An 18209-nucleotide genomic window follows, 5' to 3' on the forward strand; every position below is an offset into this window, starting at 1 on the left:
TTACTGAGACACGAAACATGTTATCTTGTACCCTCGGGATTACATCTAGAAGGGAAGTTTAGGGGCGCGGGGAGCGCGGGGGGAGGCGGTGTCCGCGGGGCGCAGTCCGCTTAGTTCTTGTACTCAAAAGGCTCGTCCCCGGTTTCGTTGAGGAGACACGTGCGGACCAGGGCCTCTGTCACGGCGTAGGGGTCACAGTTGGCGGAGGGCCGGCGGTCCTCGAAGTAGCCCTTCTTCTCGTGGCCCACGTTGCGCGGGATGCGGATGCTGGCGCCGCGGTTGGCCACGCCGGCCGAGAACTCGTTGATGTTGGACGTCTCGTGGAAGCCGGTCAGGCGCCGGGCATTGTCCAGCCCCCCCTTGGGGTCGTAGGCACGGATGTGGTACTGGTGGCGCTTGCTCAGCTTCTCGATGGCCTCCTCGATGTGCCTGCGGAGGGAGGGAGGGACAGGGGACGGCACAGTGAGGCACGGCACGAGCTGAACCCCTCTGTCGTGTCGAGGTGACGGAGAGATTCATCGCCGTCCCCAAGCCACTTCGTGACGATGCCTTGTGCCCCACAACCCGCTCGGCTGCTCATCCCAGCACAGGGTGTCTCTCCACTCCTGCTGCTGACCCAGAAAAAGGGTCCTTGTGGCTAAATCCCACAGGCTCCCTAAGGAGTGCTGTCTGTGAGACACCACCAGTTAAAACTTCCCGCTTCCACCCGCTCTCGGAGGGGAGAGCTCTCAACACTGGAGTTCACAAAGCTCAGAGTCATGGGCTGTCCTGTTATATCAGGGCATCACTAAGATTAAGGCAAGAAAACAGAGCTGCCTGAGGGATGGATCCCCCCACACAGCTCCAGTGACACGGGGTCCCTGACTGCACTCAGCACAGCAGTCCCATGCAGGATCTCTCAGTTTGCACCTTTAGGATGTTCATCTTTTAAGAAAACATGGCAGCCTTGCCCAGATGAAGCGAATGGTCTTTCTCTTTCATCATGGCTATAAAAATATAATTTAAAAAGCCTGGTGCTGAGTTTGTTTGTTTGTTCCCAGCACTGGGAGGTCAGGAGCTGTTAGGGATAGCTGCATCCTGGACTTCCACCAGTACTGCTGGAGCTGTACTTCTGGCTGAATTGCCCACCAAGCATCAAGATGAGAATGTATCATTATAAAAAAAAATACATATTAAGAAAAAAAGAAACCACAAAAACAGAACAACCAGAAAAAAAAAAAAAACCCATCCAGAAGACTGGGATGTCACGCCAAGCACCAGAGCAACAAGTCCCGTGTCATCCAAAGCGCTGCAAAATCCTGCAGCCCAGTAAAGAACCCAAACACTTACTTGAGACCTCCTTCTTCCCTCATGCTCTTGGTGCTGAAGTTGGTGTGGCAGCCAGCACCGTTCCAGTTCCCAGGGATGGGTTTGGGATCGAAGGACACCACGACCCCGAAGTCCTCGCACACCCGGTGCAGGATGAAGCGCGCGATCCAGAGGTGATCCCCCATCTCAATCCCTTCGCATGGTCCCACCTGGAACTCCCACTGCAAGGAGGAGGCGTCACGGGCTCAGTGGGGTGGAGACAGGCACCTCCCACCCCCTGATGCTGGGCACAGCCACACAGCTCCCACTGCCTGGGGCTTTTTCCACTCTCTCGCTCCATGAGGTGTCTTAGAATGGTTTTACCTGGGCTGGCATCACTTCTGCGTTGGTTCCTCCGATTTTCACGCCGGCATAGAGGCACGCTCGGTAGTGGGCCTCCACAATGTCCCTGCCATAGGCTTTGTCCGCCCCTACACCGCAGTAATAGGGACCTGCAACAGCACAGGGGAACATCAGCCTCAACAGGGAAGAACACTGACATTCCATGAAGACCCAGCACGCACAGAGAACTCTTCAAACGCCCCAAGATCTGCTTTTCGTGGAAGAACTTGCAGGGTAGAACGCTGACAGAGAGCAAGTTCCCCCTGAGTTTAAGTCTCCCCCTGAGTTTAAGTCCCCTGCAGACCAACAAACCAAGTAGCAAATTTGGAGGTGGCCAATCCCCACCTCAGCCTTTCTGCAACGAATTTAATCTCGTGGTTAGTTTTTGGCAATCTCCCGCTTTCTACTGTCCACCTTCGGTTCTAGGAACACCTTGGATCCCTCAGCTCAAGCTGTGCCACACAGATTTCAGTTCAAACATTCCTGACTTGGTCCAGGCTCCCAAAAGATTACCTTGGGGTCCAGGGAAGCCATTGGAAGGCCAGCCAAATGGATGTCCATCTGTCCCCAGGAGAGTGTACTCCTGCTCCATCCCAAACCAGGGGTGCTGGTTGGACACCATGTCCATAATCCTCCTGCAGGTGTGCCGGAGATTTGACTCTGGAACGGAAAAGCGACACGAGGCTCATGAGCACCTCCACTCCCCACTTCCACTTATTTTACAGTTTGAGTCCCAGCAGCGTTGAAGAATCCCAAGCCCAGCCCTTTGTCCATCACCAGCACTTCCTTTGCCCTGTCCTTTCAAGGCAGGGGTTATTTCTGTGTCATGCTAAGGGCACAGACAGCACTCGGGCAGGTCTCCCATTCCCCTTCCCGGGAACACCACCTCCACCAGGAGAAGGGAGAAGGTCCTTTCATTCACCTGCAGACTGGCGGTTGTATTTGAAGACCTCGCAGAGAACGAGTTTATTGGGGTCCTTGCGGAAAGGGTCCCGGAACATGGCAGCAGGTCGCAGGTACATGTCACTGTTGGAGCCTTCGGACTGGTAGGTGCTGGAGCCATCAAAATTCCACTCAGGGAGATCTGGAGCAAAGAGAGGAACCAGCCACAGTGATCCAGGGTCCCTGGTCCCCAGGATGGGCTCCCTGCCACCCTCCAGTGAGACAGAGGTGAAGATGGTCATAGGGAATAGGTTTAGTCCCAGCTCAGCTGGTTTTGTTCCAAGTGGGAGAAGCAAAAAAAAAAAAAAAAAACAAACCAAAAAAAACCCTCAAAAAAACCCCAAACAAGCAAAAAGCCACAGGAGTGCAACCCCCCAGCCACCCTGGGAAATAACAAGTTGCTGGGCCGCTGGCCAAGCCCGAGCAAACAGAGTAGCACTGAGGACATTTCCCATGTCACAACAACCACAAGGATGAGCAAAGCAGCCGGTCCCCTTGGCTAGGAGGGGGCAGACCATGTGCCATCTCACAGCTGTGGGAATGAGGGGAGCCATGGAATACCCTCAATCACGCTACCAAGGCCTGAGGAAAAGAGGTGGAATCTCATCTGGAAAGGGAGTGTGGCCCCTCGCCTCCAGGTCAAAACCCAGAACTCCACCCGGGCAATGTTATCTCCTCCACATCCCAGGGGGAAAGAGGGAGGATGGCAAGCACAAAGATTTCCAAGGAGCTGTGCCAACCACTCCCTCAGAGGGAAAAGGGGGAAAGGAGAGAGGGGAAAGAAGAAGAAGAAGAAGGAGAAGAAAAAAAAAAAAAAGGAAAGAAAAAAAGATAATTCTGCTCAGTCACACACAGTATTTTCATTTCATAACTGTCTCCAGCCAGCTCCATGGCAACCTGGGGAAAATCCTAATGCTATTATTGTGTAAGCTGGGACTGTTTGTTCTGAGGGACACAAGCTCTTAATTACACCGGATAGCTCCATTCTTTCCCCTGCACTTTCTTCTGCCAAACTACTTCCGGCCAAAACGAGTACTCGAGAGTCAATGGGCAGCCGAGCCCCTGCCAACAGCCCCCAGCCCCTGCCAACAGCCCCTCCACAGCGGGGACAGCAGCACGGACGGGCTCCCAGCCCTGAAACTCCCTGAAACTCCACATCTGGAGAGCTGGGAACGCTCCCCTGCGGTATCTGGGGGAAGAGGTAACTGGAAGGGCGCGAGGAGAAATGTCTTCCCCAAAAGCCATCCTTCTGCTACTGGAGGAGAGAAATGGCATCCTTCCTCCACCTGGTGAGGGGCTACGAGTGCTGCACCTGCCCTCTCACCTTCCAGGCTCTTGGGCTCGTGGTCCAGTGTGCGGGTTTTGCAGCGGAGGTGCTCCCCGGTGCCGTCGATCCAGATGTACATGGCCTGGACCTTCTCCCCCTGCGGCAGCTTCATGTACATGTGCTTGATGGCTTTGCTCAGGTGGGAGCTCGCTGAGGTGGCCATGGCTGCGGTCCTGACGAGGGGGTTCCTGCAGGGGGGAAGCACAGACAGCCCCTGCTGTGAGCCCTTTCCTGCGTTGCCACATTTTTCAGCCCCCCCTCCCCACCCCAAGGCCAGGGAGGAGCACGGGACAGCTCGGCCACAGGGCTGGCTGCCATCTCCAGCGGTTCCCTGTCATTCCTCAGGGAGAACACACAGCAGATGCCGGCAGCCAGGAAAGCCCTGCTCCAGAATCCCTTCAAAAGAGTCCCATTAATACCCAAACCCCTGCTAATAAACCAGAGCAATAGACTTCCAAAGGGCTCCTTAGCCCCACGTGAACTTTTCACCTCCCCGCTCCGCTCCAGAGCGAGGCTAACGCAAGGAAAGCTTAGCTGGGGCTTTCTTAATAAATCTGCATCATCAAGGAGGGTTTTTCTGCCCCAGCTGCCTTCTCAGCCCGGCCGAGGCTATCCAAGCCCGGTCCCAGGGCAGCAGGAAAAGCAACAGGCAGCACCCCAGGCAGCGATGGGGAGGCGGGATGGGCCGGAGTGGCTCCAGGACCAGTGGGTGCGAGCTGCAGCATCCCCGGAGCCCCGGGAGCCGGGCTCCCAGCGCCAGCCAGCCCACTCGCGTCCGACCCACAGCACCGGGCTCCGCGCGTGTTTTCAGGGAGCTGGGAAATGCCAACAGTGTGGAAACGCGGACTGACTCGGGAAGTCGCTCCAACATCCTGTTGGCCGGCGGGGGGCGGGGGGCTCGGGATGAGCCGCCCCCAGCCCACCCCGCTGCGGCTCCCACCGCCGCGCTGCCCTGCCAGGAGCATCCCCCACGCCTGCGACCGAGTCCCAGCGCTGCAGGGAGCAGCTGAAGGGCTGGGGGGCGGAGGTGAAAGAAAAAAAAACAAACCACCCACAAAAACTGCAAAGGGAATGTTTTCGACAGCAAAACTCAAGCTGCCACTTCCTCCCACCTCCCCTTCCCCCAGAAGGAGGAATTTTCCCTTGGAAGGTCTGGCCGCCGGGGCTGCCTCCCCTGCCCTGCCGTGCACGGAGGGGTTGCGGCGGGTGTTGGGCAGCGGCACCCCCCTGTCCCCGTGTCCCCCCGGGCCGGTACCTGGGCTCGGCGCTGGCTGCGGGCGGGCGCGGGGCTCCCACGCTCGGCTCCCGGGGCCGCGCCCGCCGCCCCTTTATGGCGGAGCAGCGCCGGCCCCGCCGCACGGATTGGGCAGCGGGGCGGGACGGGGGGGACCCGGGAGGGGGGACAGGGCCACCACCCCGCCTCCCTCCTCCTTCCTCCTCCTCTTTCTCCTCCGCCCGTTCCGGCGGCATCGCGGCCCGGCCGACCCCGGCAAAGAGGGGAGCGCTGCCGCTTCGCCCCGGCTTGGAGGGGGTGGGTGGGTGCGGAAAACTGAGGGAAGAGGGGGCAGAAAGCGGAGGGTTTGGGTGGGTTTTGGGTGTTTTGAAGTGACCGGAAAAGCAAGCCCTCGTCGCTGGGCAGGCGGGAGCGGATCCAGCGCTTTCCGCAGCGTTTACATGAGCGGCTGCCTTGGCACAGCTCGCAGGGATGGGGACCGGCCGCCCCGGGGACAGGGGGAGCCACCGGGGCTCCAGCGAGGCTTTGGCTCGGTGCTCACTCTTGGGAGGGGGAAAAGAGCCTCGGTGCCCGGTTTCTCCTCCTTGGAGCAGCTCACAGACTCCAGCACCTGGATTTGCAGAGCCTCGCTGCAAGGCGCAGGATCGCTCAGTGTCACTGGAGGGAGGTGAAATCCCCCGGCCCCACCATGGCAGCACCCAGCACAACGCAGGCAGTGCCCAGTATTTTTCCAGCCCGTCGGCTCGTTTGTCCCATCTCCTGCAACTCCGTGCAAGTCCCAGCCGGGATACAAGGGGCAGAGGGAGCTGCCAGCCGTGTGTGCACACCCTGGGGGCACACGCAGGTCCCAGGCCGAGCACACGCCACCCACACGCCTGCCACGGAGCCACAGGATCCTGCTCTGCCCCATGCCAGCCTCGGGGAGGTGGCACCGAAACTGCAGTTCCTCGAGAAGCTGGAGCCTCCTGGCCGTCACAGCCACCCTAGCGCGGACACAGCCACTTTACAGCCAGAATCCAGAGGGAAAATGGCCAGGGAGAGACGGATCTTCAGGAGGGAGGAGGGGGAAGTGCTGGCCAAAACCACGCTTTGATTTATGGCCCATCTCAAGAGCCAGATCCCCACCCTCTCTGCGGGGACAGCTCAGCTAATTCCTCACCGGCAGCACCTTAGAGCAGCCACCAGTGTGCGGCAATCCCCTGAGGCTGCCCAGAACAAGGTGATTTTCAGGTGCTTTTCTCCTCCTGGAATTGCTTGGGCAAGGCAGAGCCACCGAGCATTGCAACAGCGCCCCAGAAAGCGCCTCCTTGCCAGCACCCCAGCTCCTGCACCCCGTGCACAGAGCCGCGGTTCCAACACAAAAAAAAAAAAAACAAAACCAAACGTGGTGTTTTACCCACGGAAATGAGCTCAGGAACTCACGTTCAGCCCAAGTTCAGCTGTGGTCACCCAAATCTAACAGCTCAGCTGAAGCAAAAGGAAGCAGAGCAGAGGCTGGTGCCCAAAATAGCTCCCATAAAGGGGAGTTGTCAACGTAAAGCAGCGTCCAGCCCTCTTCCCTAGTGAGTGTTTCTTTAATCGGGACGCTGAGAGCTCCGATAGCTCCAAATTCCTGGAATTACGCCTGCTACCTGCTAATTTCCCAGTAACTTTGTCCACCTCTGGCTTCGAACGAGCCCAGATGTTGACAAGTGGAAGCAGCGGGGTGACCCCCGTGCCGTGCGAGCCTCGGGGCTGGCCAGCCCTGAAGGCAGCTTGGCAATGTAAACATCATCCCTCCATCCCAAAAATCAACTCCCCCGGCCTGGGAGAGACCCCGCTATGGTGGGCAAGGCTGTGATGGCGGGGGTGGGAGGATAGAGCTGCCAGCCCCGGCAGGGTTTGGGGTTTGGGCTCATGGCCAAGCCCCTGTGCTCGCCCTGCACAAGTTGTTTACGAGCCAGCGGAGAAGCGGCAGCCGCGGACCCAGCGCCCTCTCCCGGGAAGCGTTCCCGAGCCTCCTCTCTGGGCTCACCCAGCTTGTTTACAGCCTGCCTTTCTTCTCCTCCTCCCCTTCCAGCCTGGCTTTTTTCCTTTATTTTTTTTTTTTTATTATTTTTTTTTCCCGGGAAAGCCTGCTCAGGCTGTTCCTTGGCCCGGCTACGTGCTCCAGTGACCCTCGGTGTCTCCAACAAAACCCTCCTCGGGGAGCTGGGGAGGGCTCGGTGCCAACAGGTGACACAACCCACGGGTGGACTGAAATCCAGCTTCAAAGGGCCACACGTGCAGCCAGAGGGTGAGACAATGTCCCCTTCCAGGGGCGAGTCCCAACTGGCACAGCTTTTTCCTTCTTCCTCCTATTAATTCGTGGGAACACCTTTATTGGCACAGTTTGATATCCTGAGAGGAGTGCCAAGGTTGGGAAGAGGATGGTGAGTTGTGAGGGTCGGGCAGGCTGGATTTTGCAGCCTCCTGCCTTTAAAGCAGCAGGGCAAACCCTCAGGGACAGGGCACAGCCTGGTCCCTGAGCTCTTCAGGGAAGGTTTGGGGATCAGGATGAGTTTCTCTCAGGTAGCATGAGACATTCCTGCCCTTTTCCAGCTCCAGCCAGCAGCCAGGCAGTAAAGGATCAAGGCTTCCCTCTCCACTGTGCCTTGCTGGGGCTGTTGTGACCCATCCCTTGTGGTGTGCCCCCCTCCTGTCCTCCATTTGGAAATGCCTTAAAATGCAGAAATATCACACCATTGTGTGGGGGGAAAGAGGAGGGTGGCAAATTGAGGATTAAATAGACAGGATATGAAATTTCCCACTGGCTCAGGCCATGGGGCAGGTGGCTGAGGGCTTTGCTCCTGCAGTTCTGGGACTTTCCCAGCACCGTGGGGCCATCTCCAAGGATGGCACCTCACCACAGATCCTGGGATCTCAAGCCCAACAGGTTGCACACCCGGACTGCTAAGCCCAGGTATCTGTTGGGTTTTCACCAGCCCTCAAGAAAAATTCAGAAGTAGAAAGGAATGTTTTGGTTTGGGTTTTTTTTCCAATGGAGATGTCACCCAAGGAGGAGGAGTTGCCCGTTTTGCTGTGATGGTTAGGTCCCAGCGGGAGGCTGGACACACCCAAAATGCCCCAGCCTCCAGCAGTGGCACAGCTGGGAGGGAAGAGGGATGAGCATGACATCATGGAATCACAGAATGCATTGGTTTGGTTTGGAAGGGACCTAAAGGTCATCAAATCCAACCCTCTGCAATAAGCAGGAACATCTCCAGCATCTCTCCTCTCCCCATGCTCGACAGTCAAGACATTCCTAAATTGAGCTGTACCACTTGCATCCAGGGCAGTGCTTTGGGCTAGCAGGTCCTGCACGAGGACCTGAACTGCAGCCAGGTAACATCAGCCAGGGTCTGGCTGTCCTGATGTTGCATCACCCCCATCTCTGCCCACCCCTGGGCACAGCTTGCACCCACGGCAGGCGGGCTCCCGAGGCGCTCCCAGCTTTCACCCACCACCAGCAGCAACAGGAGGGCTGGAAAAATCAACCCAACAGCCGAGAGCAAGCGCTGAGCTCAGGAGTGAGCGAGGACAGGGAGCTCGCCGTGGGGATGAGTGCACTGGGGGACTGACCTTGTGCAAGCAGCAGTGGCCGAGCGGTCTCCCCTGGAGCGCTTCAGGGGGCTGACGAAACCCCCCAAGGCAGGCAGGCAGTAGCTGCTGGCTCTGGCTGTGAGCAAACATTGCACGCTCCGCAGCAGGCCCATGCTCCCTTTGAAGATGCTGCCAGGGTCAAGGGTGGCCGCGGGCTGGTGGCCAGAGGGCTTTCAGCTTTCCAGAGCAGATCACCTGGGCTGTGCTAAAGGGCAGTTTAGGAAAGCAAATTAATAAGCAAGAGGTGCATTCAGAGTGAAAAAAAAAAAAAAAACCAAAAGCCTCCCTCTCCATTTGGCTCCCTGGGCCACGTGCCAGGATGCACAGAGGGAAGAGGGACCTTGGGTGCTGCCACCTCCCTCCCCACCCCTTTCTGAGCCACCTGGCTGCCTGTCCCCCCCTTGCCACCCCTCCCAGGATCCCAGGCACTGCTCCATGCCCCAGCAGCCCCTTGCCCAGATCCAGAGGCATTCCCAGCAGGCAGCCCCTACCTGCTGCGCTCCGCAGACCCTGCCCGGGGACCGAGCGCCTTCCCCGAGCACGTGCTCGCCTTCAACAGCGGCCCGGGGGGAAGCTGGAAGATGAGAACGTCAGGGGCAGGCGGGATTTGAGACCTAGAAATTGCTTGGCTCGGTTCGTTCTGTACAAGGGTGGAGAATATCCCAGGGAGCGCTCAGCACATGCCTTTCCCCGCAGTTGGAAATTGGTCACACTGTGCATTGGCAGGGTTGTTTTTATTGCGATTTTTTTTTCCCCCCATTCTCTCTCTATTTTTTTTTCTTTTTTTTTAATTGTTCACACTGTTAAAAGCACTCCCAGCCAGGTTGGGGCTGTGTTAGCTGTGGCTGGCACATTAATTTCAGCCTAACACAACGCACAGCTCCGTAAGTGAGAGTACAGAAGTCCTCAAACCGCTGCCCTAAGAGGATTAAGTGGTGAATCCGGGCCCGACATTGTAAATTATAAAAGGTAACAGCAAAGTGCCGCTGCCCATGTCCCTCCCTTGTGGCTGAATTAGGTCCCTGTCCTGCCATAACACGTACTTAACCCAGGCTGCTGAAGTCAACAGCCTCAGAGGCTCGGGTAAGGTTACACCAGTGGCTCTGCTTCAGCTGGAGGGGAGACAAGCGAAGGCAGAGCCTGCCACAGGGGCTGTCAGGTGTAAGGGACAGTCCCAAGCAAGGAAACCACAGACTAATGGCAACAGGCTCAAAAATCCTCCCAAAGGAAACACCAGTGGTGCCCTTGCTGAGCAAAACAGATCTTATGCACTCAGGAGCATGGAAATCACATGTGAAAAAGAATTGTCATATGTTCAAGGAAGGAGTTAATATTTAAGGCTGAACTGGAATTCCTCAGGACTTGGGCAACTCCAGTTTTAAGGAGCCGTGGGCCTACTGTCCTATAAACTATTTCTAGGAAAACAGGATGAAGCTGTACAAGGGGAAAAAAATCCCAAATCTTCCCCCAAAAGCTCATGGTGGGGATATAATACTTATGCAGGTTTGTGCACTCAGGCTGGAGTTCCCCAGATTTCTGGGTCTCCAGATCATCACCCAGAACCAGAAGCAATGCTGAGATGTTGGGGGTGTGTGGGAAACAGCCACCACTCTCCTGATGGCACCAAAAGGGACAGGCTGGGCTGCTGGGGGAGGCTGTGAGTGGCCAGTGACCACAGGCAGTGAGGCTGACATCGTGTTTGGGCAGCCTTGGACTTTGCCACCGTGGGGGAGCGGTGCCAGGTGATGTTGAGCAAGAAGAAAAATCCCAGCTCCATCCCCTCTGCCACCCTAGGAACGTGAGGTTCTGCCACTTGTCACCTCGGGGCTGCCAAGGGAGGGCTGTTCCCCACTCCAGGGACAGGGGATGTGGGTGATTCAGGCTGGGGCAGAGGGGGAGTGAAGCCCTCCTGACGTATTTGGTGTTGCAAGCCTGCCCTTATCTTTTTGTGGAGTCCAGCCACTCTGAGCTCCCTTCTAAATCTGGGCTGTGCTCTTGTGCCCACCTCTTTTTTTTCAAATCTTTTCTGGTTTTTCCACCCAGCTGATGTGAGCTCCCCTTGTGAGGAGACAATGTGCCCTGGGAAAACCTGGGAAGCTGCAGCTCCATCCTGACAGACTTCTTCGGGAGAAAACTCCATGGAAATGGCCCTGTGCCCTCTCACAGTGACCATTTGGCCAATTCCTGCTCACAACCTTAATTTTTTCCTGGCAGAAGCCATCACAGTCCCACTGAGGTCAGTCCAGACCTGAATGAGCCACCCCAGCCTCTGAGGATCCTACTGGGCATCTGCTCAGTTGCAAACTGGAAAATGTGGGGGGTTTTTTCCAAGTTTTGACCTTTCTCTGAGAACCTTTGAGTCTTTTAGGTGTGAGACAGCCACCACTCCAGTTCATTCCTAACCCCTCCTCGCATCTCTTGGGCTCAGCAGCATAAATCTGTATGGATCTGTGATCGGAGCTCCTCCCCAGGGTCTTCTATAGCTCCTTCCCCCAGCTCCACCTGGCAGCACTGGGATGAGCGGGTGTTTTGTGGCTCACAGCTGTCCCTTCCCCACATCAGTCTGGGTTTTGGCACAGTGACCAGCCCATATGACCGGGCTGTGGCTGAAGGAAGGTGATTTTACATCCCCGAGAGGCTGTGCCAGCACTGGGGTTCCCAGCACCAACCCCACCATCAATTCAGAACTGTCCCTGTCCCGAACCTTTTGCTGGGATGCAGAGCCCTGCTGCTGCTGGGAACAGCTTCACATTCCTGATTTGACAGCGCCACCTCGTGAGGTGGCCCCGCTCCTGGGGACACTGTGGGACACTGTCCTGCCCCTCTCTGCCTGTGCAGAGCCCCAGGACTGGCACCACGGCATTACAAAGAGCAGGATCAAACACCCACCTGGGGAGCAGGTTCCTCCTCCTGCCAGGGAAACAGGTCACTCCTGCTGCAGGACAGGTTCCTTCTTTTTCTCCTCTGTCTCCTCCTCTTCCAGCTGGAGGGTCTCCAAGGTTGGGTCTCAGCCCCAGATCTGCTGAAGAAAGACGGCTGATAAGAAATGTGGGTTTGTTTGGGGCAGGCACAGTGGGATGGGAATTTCGCAGGGTCTCCTGCGAAATTCCCATCCCAAGCCGAGCAGATGGACTGACAGTGAGCACACCCAGAGCTGAGGTGCCTCCAGGAGCCTGCTTTGAAGGGAAGAAGTTTTCCCCAGCAGGGAGAGGGGAAGGGTTTCATTTCATTTCCTGAGTGTGTCTGCGGGGCTGGTGATTTAAAAAGTGACATTTCACGGAATCACAGGGTGGGTAAGGTCAGAAGGGACCACCTGGCCCAACACCTCAGCTCAAGCAGGGTCCCCTGAGCTCAGTACTGAGGGTTGTGCCCAGGTGGTTCTCAAATATCTCCAAAACATCTCAGGGCAACCTATCCCAGCGCTCAGTCACTGTCACAGGAAAGTTTTTCCTCATGTTCAGGTGGGAATTCCAATTTCTGCTCATCCTGTTGCTCGCAGCACAGAGAACATCCTGGCTTCCATCCTCTGGACACCCCCTCTTCAGGCACATACACATCTTTAGACACTGATCACATCCTCTCTCAGTATTCTCCTCTGCAAGCTGGGGGACAGGCAGGAGGGAGCTGCTGAGAGCCCTGTGGCCCCCGAGGGCCCTGTGGTCCCCAAGAGCCCTGCAACCCCCCAGGAGTCACCAAAACGAGTGTGTCACAATCAGGGTGGCACTTTGGAACACGGCACCGGAACACTGCACCATCATGATGACTGCTGGTGAGTTACCCTTTGCTGGGGGCTTCAGCCCCTCTAAAAACACCCCAAAAAGTAGAAAAAGTGGGGAGAAAAAGCAGTATTAAGCTTTGAAATGAGGGTCTTCCCTCTATCACAGCTGTGCCTTCATGGAAGAGGACATTTCCAAGGGTATCCACCCAGCAGCAGGCTGATGCCAGCCCACCTTCTTTGCATCCAGATCTTTCAGACATGAATAAAACTTCACAGGGTGGTGGGAGGTTGGGCACTGACACTTGCACTGAGCCTTGGGTGGATGAGCTGTGTTATGCCCAGTGTCTGGGCGAGGCAGAGGAGCCCAGCTTGTGCCCTCCAGCCACAGCACCTCCTTTCTCCTGCCCTGTGGATGCCACCACGTTTGTGCCCAGCCTCTGTGAACCACGTGCCTTTGCCATTCCAACTCCCAGCTCCTGCATGCTCCTGAACCTGGTGCTTTCCAAACTGCCTGTGCCACCCATCCCTACACACATTTCCCAGACTGTCCCAGCTCCAAACCCTCCTGTGTGCACACGGGACAAACTCCTACCACATATCCCCTAAAGCTGATTCCCCCCAAAAAACCTCCTCCTTTGGCTCACACTCATGTCCCAGCTGCCAACACAAAGCCCAGGTAACTTTTTTCTTCTCCCCCTGTAGCATCCATCGCCTCCACGGACGTGGGGCTGCTGCTGCAAGATGATGTTTTTGTGGACTTTTTCAACACCTTTCTGAACCTTCCCGTAAGTCCACTCTGCACCATGAAACCTGGGCCATTTCAGAGCTCTCCTCAGGTCAACTTTCTCTGGCATTAGAGGCCACAGGAAAACTGGGAATACGCCTCATTCAGGCTGGAAAATGAGGGAAACTTGAGGATCTCAACTTGGAGGTCTAAAAGGGAATTCTGTGCCCTTCTGTGTAGTGGGAACTAACTAGAACAGCTGGGCTCTGGGCTCCTCTGCCACCCTCCATCTCTTTTGGGTCTCCCTTTCTGTTTTGATCCAGGTTTTTGGCCAGACACCTCTTTACATCAGTGGCACGGGCCAGTGGTACCTGTGGCCAGAGCTCCCGAGCCACCTGGTGAGAACTTTCCTTGTTAGAAGGGAGGAGTGGGAGGCAAAGGGAGGAAGGGACAGGGCAGGGGAGGAAAAGAGCCGGTTTCTCACTGCCAAGGCCCCTCTCTGGCTCTCCTGTTGGTGCAGCTGGGCGATCATTTCAAACCCAGGCGTCATTTCGCTTTGAAGCCCTGGGCGGAGCACAAGCCATTTAAAGTCCTGCTGCAGTTTATGGGGTCTATCTATAACCACCGAGAGCTGGAGCGAAGGAGAGCATGTGTGGCGGCAGAGAAGGACACAAACATCAACCCCTTGCCCTGGCTTCCTCCCGAATTCAACAGGAGCTAAGCCCCGCTGGCCACGGGGCTGGCTCAGCCCTCCCTCCCCACGCTCGCCCCCGTTCCCCACATCCTCCAGCGCCGCTGGCAGCGCTCAGATCCCAAAGCAAAAAGGAAACTGCTCCTCTGGAAGCTCCCGGGAAGCTTCCATGCCCCCTCTGGGAAGGCAGGGGAAGGAAGGAAGCCGTGCAGAGCCGGGGCTCCCACCTCGGCAGGCAGAGCTTTTGGGGACGCTGTCACTTGAGTATCCCCCCCCTCCTTCTGCCTCAGCACCAGGGTGGATTTCATCGCCATAAAGCAACAGGGCGCCTTCCCCAGCTCCTTCCCCTGTAGCAGGGACTTGTCACTCACCCTGATGGCCAGGCAGGAACCGGCTCCTTGCTCCCAGCTAATCCTCTCCTTGGGCAACGCAGGATCCCAGCCCCGAGGCTTTACTGGCTTGGCTGGAAAAGCACAGGCTGCCTCACTTCTGCAAATCCAGCCTGTGCCTCCACCTCGTCCTCTGCCAGAAGCTGCTGGCTTTCATTCGCTCGGGGGAAGCAGGTGAGTCATCGCGGCACGGAGGAAATCGGAGCGGCTTCTCCTCCGCGCCTGGGCTTCCTCTCCCTCCGGGGCTGTCACCGCCTGCTGCCTGCCCAGTGGGTCGTGCCTCTGCTCCGGGTTAAAAAGGCGTTGCACATCCCGTTTTTAGGGATGCAGCAGGTCCCGATGGGATGTGAGGGGATTTATTCCTCCACGCTGTTAATAAGGGCTCGCTAAGTAACCTGCCTAGCAGGGTTTACCGAGGGGTGCAGGGGTGCAGAGGGGCTGGAGAGCATCCTGGGTGTACAGGAAACCGGGGTGCTGATGGTTTGGGTTTGCTGCTGTTGCTGGGCTGTGCTCTGTCTTACTGGCAACAAGTCAGGATCGTGCTCGCTTTGCCCCTAAAATGAACCTTCTCAGTCCAGCCAGGACTGCCACTGGAATAAAAGCTGTGGCAGCAGGAATGCAGATTCTCATTTCAGAAAAAGAAGCAATCCGCCAAGGCTTTTCCCCAGTATATTGCTGCTGCTTCTCCAGTTAGGTTGAAACTCAAAGCTGGAGGAAATTGAGGGCAGGCCCCAAACTTGAGAAAAGATGGGCATTTGCAAGGAAGAGAAGCACAACAGCTGGACAGGCTGTCCCTGACAGGAGTGAGTTATCCTTGTAAACACCACGTGTGCATCCCACAGCCTGCCCAAAACTCCCAGTCCAGGGTGATTTGCTGGTCTCCCTCAAGCAGCCTCTCTCAGGGTGGGAGCTGGAGAGTTTCCTTGGGATCTGCAGGCAACCCCTGATGCCATCTGTGCCCTGTGTCCCACAGCAGAGCTCCTGAACTGGCACGGTGCCGACCAGTGGCTGCTGGAGAGGTGCATCAGCGGGAGCCACGGCATGCGGCACTTCCTCACCTTCATCCGAGGAACTGCAGGTGAGCACGGGATGTCCTGCCTGGCAGGACACTGGCACAGAGCTGGGGGCATGGGTAAGATCCCAGAGAAAGCTTTGGAAGGTGAGCCAGCAGCAGAGCTGGGAGGGAGATGCATAAGCATGGCTTTTCTCTGCTGTGTTCCCTCTGTTCATCCAGGTGATCTTTCCTTCTGCTTCATCCATCCTCGGGGCTTTCAGGGGTTCCTCCCAACTCCTATCCCTTGTCTGATCCGTAGGGGAAGAACTGATCGACTTCTGGCTCATCACTGAAAGGCTCCTGGGTCTGGATGAGTCAGATGGCAGTCAGAGGGACCTGTTCTTGTCCCTGCTTCAGAGGCTGAGAGCCACTCACCTGCGCGAGGGCTCCAGCGTCGTCACCCTCTGCACCACCATCCTTGGTAAGGAACAGGGGATCTGCCCTTCCAGAGAGGGCTGGATGCTCCCAGGGGGATGGGATTCCATCACCTGCTTGGTTTGACTGGGGAGCAGCCTGCACGGAGCCATCTCCCCATTGTAATTCCCTTCATCCATCTCAGGATCTCTGCCGAAAGCCAGGCACATCCAGGCCCTCAGCACTAGGAAGGAGATCCTAAGCAAGATGCAGGAACAGGCCTTTTCTATGATCCAGAGTTACTGGCTCCCTAAATTCTTCGTGCACTGCAGGATGGGAATGGAGGAAGAGGAATCGTGCCAGCCTTTGCTCCAGGAATATCAGGAACGTTTATCACAGGCCTGCTGGCAGGAGCCCCCAGGCCTTTCAGAGTCCCTCCCCACCATGCACATCAAAAGGAGCCAGGGCGTGTCAGGGCCCTACTGCAGCCAAAAGGGCAAATTAGAGATCTGGGCTCTGGTCAAGGAGGGGAGACACAGCCAAGAATTGAAAATGGACACTTTTTGGGTGAAACCAGAGAAGCAGCCAGGGCCAGCTGAGAGCACTGAGGGATGGTGTCTGGATGAGGATGCTTTGGGATCGATTCTCCAGCAGTCAGAGCATCCTGCCTTTGGAGGCAAAGGGGGAGGAACATTTCCTGGAAAACCTCAGTCCAGTGCAGAGCAGGATCTAGAAGACCTCTGTAAGGAGAAAGTCCTCTCTGACCCGCCTCCCTCTGCATCCCTTGCCTGGCTGCCATCCCTGAAAAAGCCAGTCAATACCTTGGATTTCCTTCCCTGGGCCCTGAGTGCCGAGGCCTGTGCAGGACGACCCTTCAGAGACTTCCTGCAGCACCAGAACAGGCCCATGGAGACTCATCTCCTGGACCTGTGGCACGACCTGGAGGAGTTTCTGCCCGTGGTGCTGGACTCCAACAGAGAAAACAGCTTCTTCCTGCGCCATTTGATTGGGGAAAAGATCTGCAAGACCTACCTGGAGGAGAGCAGCAGTGAGAAGCTTCCCTTGGAGAGCAGGACTCTGATGAGTCTGTGGGACTATCTGATATGTGGAGAATTCTCCCCCTGGATATTCAGAGCCCAGAAGGAGATTTGCAAGGTACAAAGGGGTGCTGGCAGCGGTCAGGCTGGGAGGTACAGCTGGCATTGGCACCCCTGTGGTGGTGTGAGGGCTGTGGGAATGCTTAGGAATTGAAGCATTTGGAAAATTAAGAGGAAAAAGAGATTAGGAAGGGAAAATCTTACAGTCACTTTGCACTGGAGCAGTGCCCGAGATGCCCCAGGCCAGTGGAGAGGAGCATCCTCACTGGTTTGCTGGGCAGCAGAGCAGGGGTGAGCAGTCACTGAATATCTCTGGTGACCCTGGCTGGTGATTCCAAGGTCTGGGGATGACAGGACACTTGCCATCCTTTTGCATCCACCACTGGTTCCAGCACAAGCCCAGTAAAACCCATTTAGAAGGCCATCCCTTCTGGGCAGCCCCAATGGGTGAAGCTGGATGTGCAGGCGTGTTCCTGGGAAGTTGTGAGCCACCCGTGGCACCAGCACTGTGACCCTGCCTGGGGACAATCCCCTTTTGCTCCTCCTCAGGTGCTCTGCAGCCTCTATGAGGAATTTCTGGCCGTCGATGACAGGACGTTCCTCCAGTTTATGGTAAGGGGGGTGCACAGGGGCATCCTCAGGGGGGTGTGCAGGCTCCAGTGGGGATGTAAAAAGCTGGAGAGAGAGAGAGAGAAAGGGAAGGAGGGAGGGAGGAGAAGCCCAGCATTAGCTGCAGTGGTCTGGCATCCCACCACATTCCCAGGCAGCACAGAGGGGAAAGAGGCCATGCAGCCTTTTAGCCTCTGACTCAACCACCCTCAAGTTTTCCACTTTTTTTTTTTTTTCCACCAAAAAGGATGATACAAGAAATCAGAGTCACACAAGCACTCTTCCCAGGTTATTATTCCTCCTGGCATCAGAAATCCCATAATACCTCCCCCCAAATTCCAGCATTACACCCAGAAACCTCCTTGCAGGCAGAACCTCCTGAGCATCCCACCTGCACTGGTACCTGCACAAACCATGCAGGCAATTTTTCTCACTGCAGATGGTGTTCTTCAGAACAACTGTTTTCCCAAAACGAAATGTAAAATCAGCAGCTGATCCTGGGAATGTTAAGGAGAGGCTGTCAGGGCTTGGTGTCCTCAAAGACCTGGCTCCCAGAGTCTCAGCTAGTGAGAGCTGGGAATTTTGGAAAAGTCAGCTGGCAGCTCCCAACCCTGACTCATTAACTGCTCTTGGTGGGAAGTTAATTAGCTGCCCAGGTTTTTAAGCATCTCTTGACAAGGAGATCTCCCCTCTGAGGCCAGAGCTGGTCTGGGAGTGCAATTAGCACTTCAGCAGGCATCAGGGCCGTGCTGGCTGTGGG

At 56.4% G+C, this 18209-nt stretch overlaps 2 protein-coding genes across 4 annotated transcripts in view; one reads left to right on the forward strand and one right to left on the reverse strand.

Annotated features, from left to right (window-relative positions):
• GLUL (glutamate-ammonia ligase) lies at positions 1–14490 on the reverse strand. Of its 3 annotated transcripts, XM_058842428.1 has the most exons (10): positions 14318–14490; positions 11703–11832; positions 9305–9387; positions 8793–9018; positions 3956–4146; positions 2612–2773; positions 2203–2349; positions 1672–1799; positions 1330–1529; positions 1–429 (listed from the first exon to the last, which is right to left on the reverse strand). In XM_058842428.1, the coding sequence occupies exons 4-10, from the start codon at positions 8924–8926 to the stop codon at positions 111–113; spliced, it is 1281 nt and encodes a 426-aa protein (XP_058698411.1). In that variant the 5' UTR covers positions 8927–9018; positions 9305–9387; positions 11703–11832; positions 14318–14490; the 3' UTR covers positions 1–110. The 3 variants fall into 3 exon arrangements, with proteins under 3 accessions (XP_058698411.1, XP_058698412.1, XP_058698410.1); XM_058842429.1 differs by lacking the exon at positions 9305–9387; XM_058842427.1 differs by lacking the exons at positions 8793–9018; positions 9305–9387; positions 11703–11832; positions 14318–14490 and adding an exon at positions 5214–5359.
• RGSL1 (regulator of G protein signaling like 1) overlaps positions 12570–18209 on the forward strand; it is a 17566-nt gene continuing 11926 nt past the window's right edge. The window contains exons 1-8 of the mRNA XM_058842828.1: positions 12570–12582; positions 13234–13316; positions 13579–13653; positions 14380–14509; positions 15309–15413; positions 15649–15810; positions 15949–16898; positions 17390–17452. Coding sequence (XP_058698811.1) covers positions 12570–12582; positions 13234–13316; positions 13579–13653; positions 14380–14509; positions 15309–15413; positions 15649–15810; positions 15949–16898; positions 17390–17452 — 1581 coding nt within the window. The remainder of the gene's footprint in view (positions 12583–13233; positions 13317–13578; positions 13654–14379; positions 14510–15308; positions 15414–15648; positions 15811–15948; positions 16899–17389; positions 17453–18209) is intronic.

The sequence above is a fragment of the Poecile atricapillus genome, chromosome 7 (assembly GCF_030490865.1).
Source record: "Poecile atricapillus isolate bPoeAtr1 chromosome 7, bPoeAtr1.hap1, whole genome shotgun sequence".
Taxonomy (NCBI): domain Eukaryota; kingdom Metazoa; phylum Chordata; class Aves; order Passeriformes; family Paridae; genus Poecile; species Poecile atricapillus.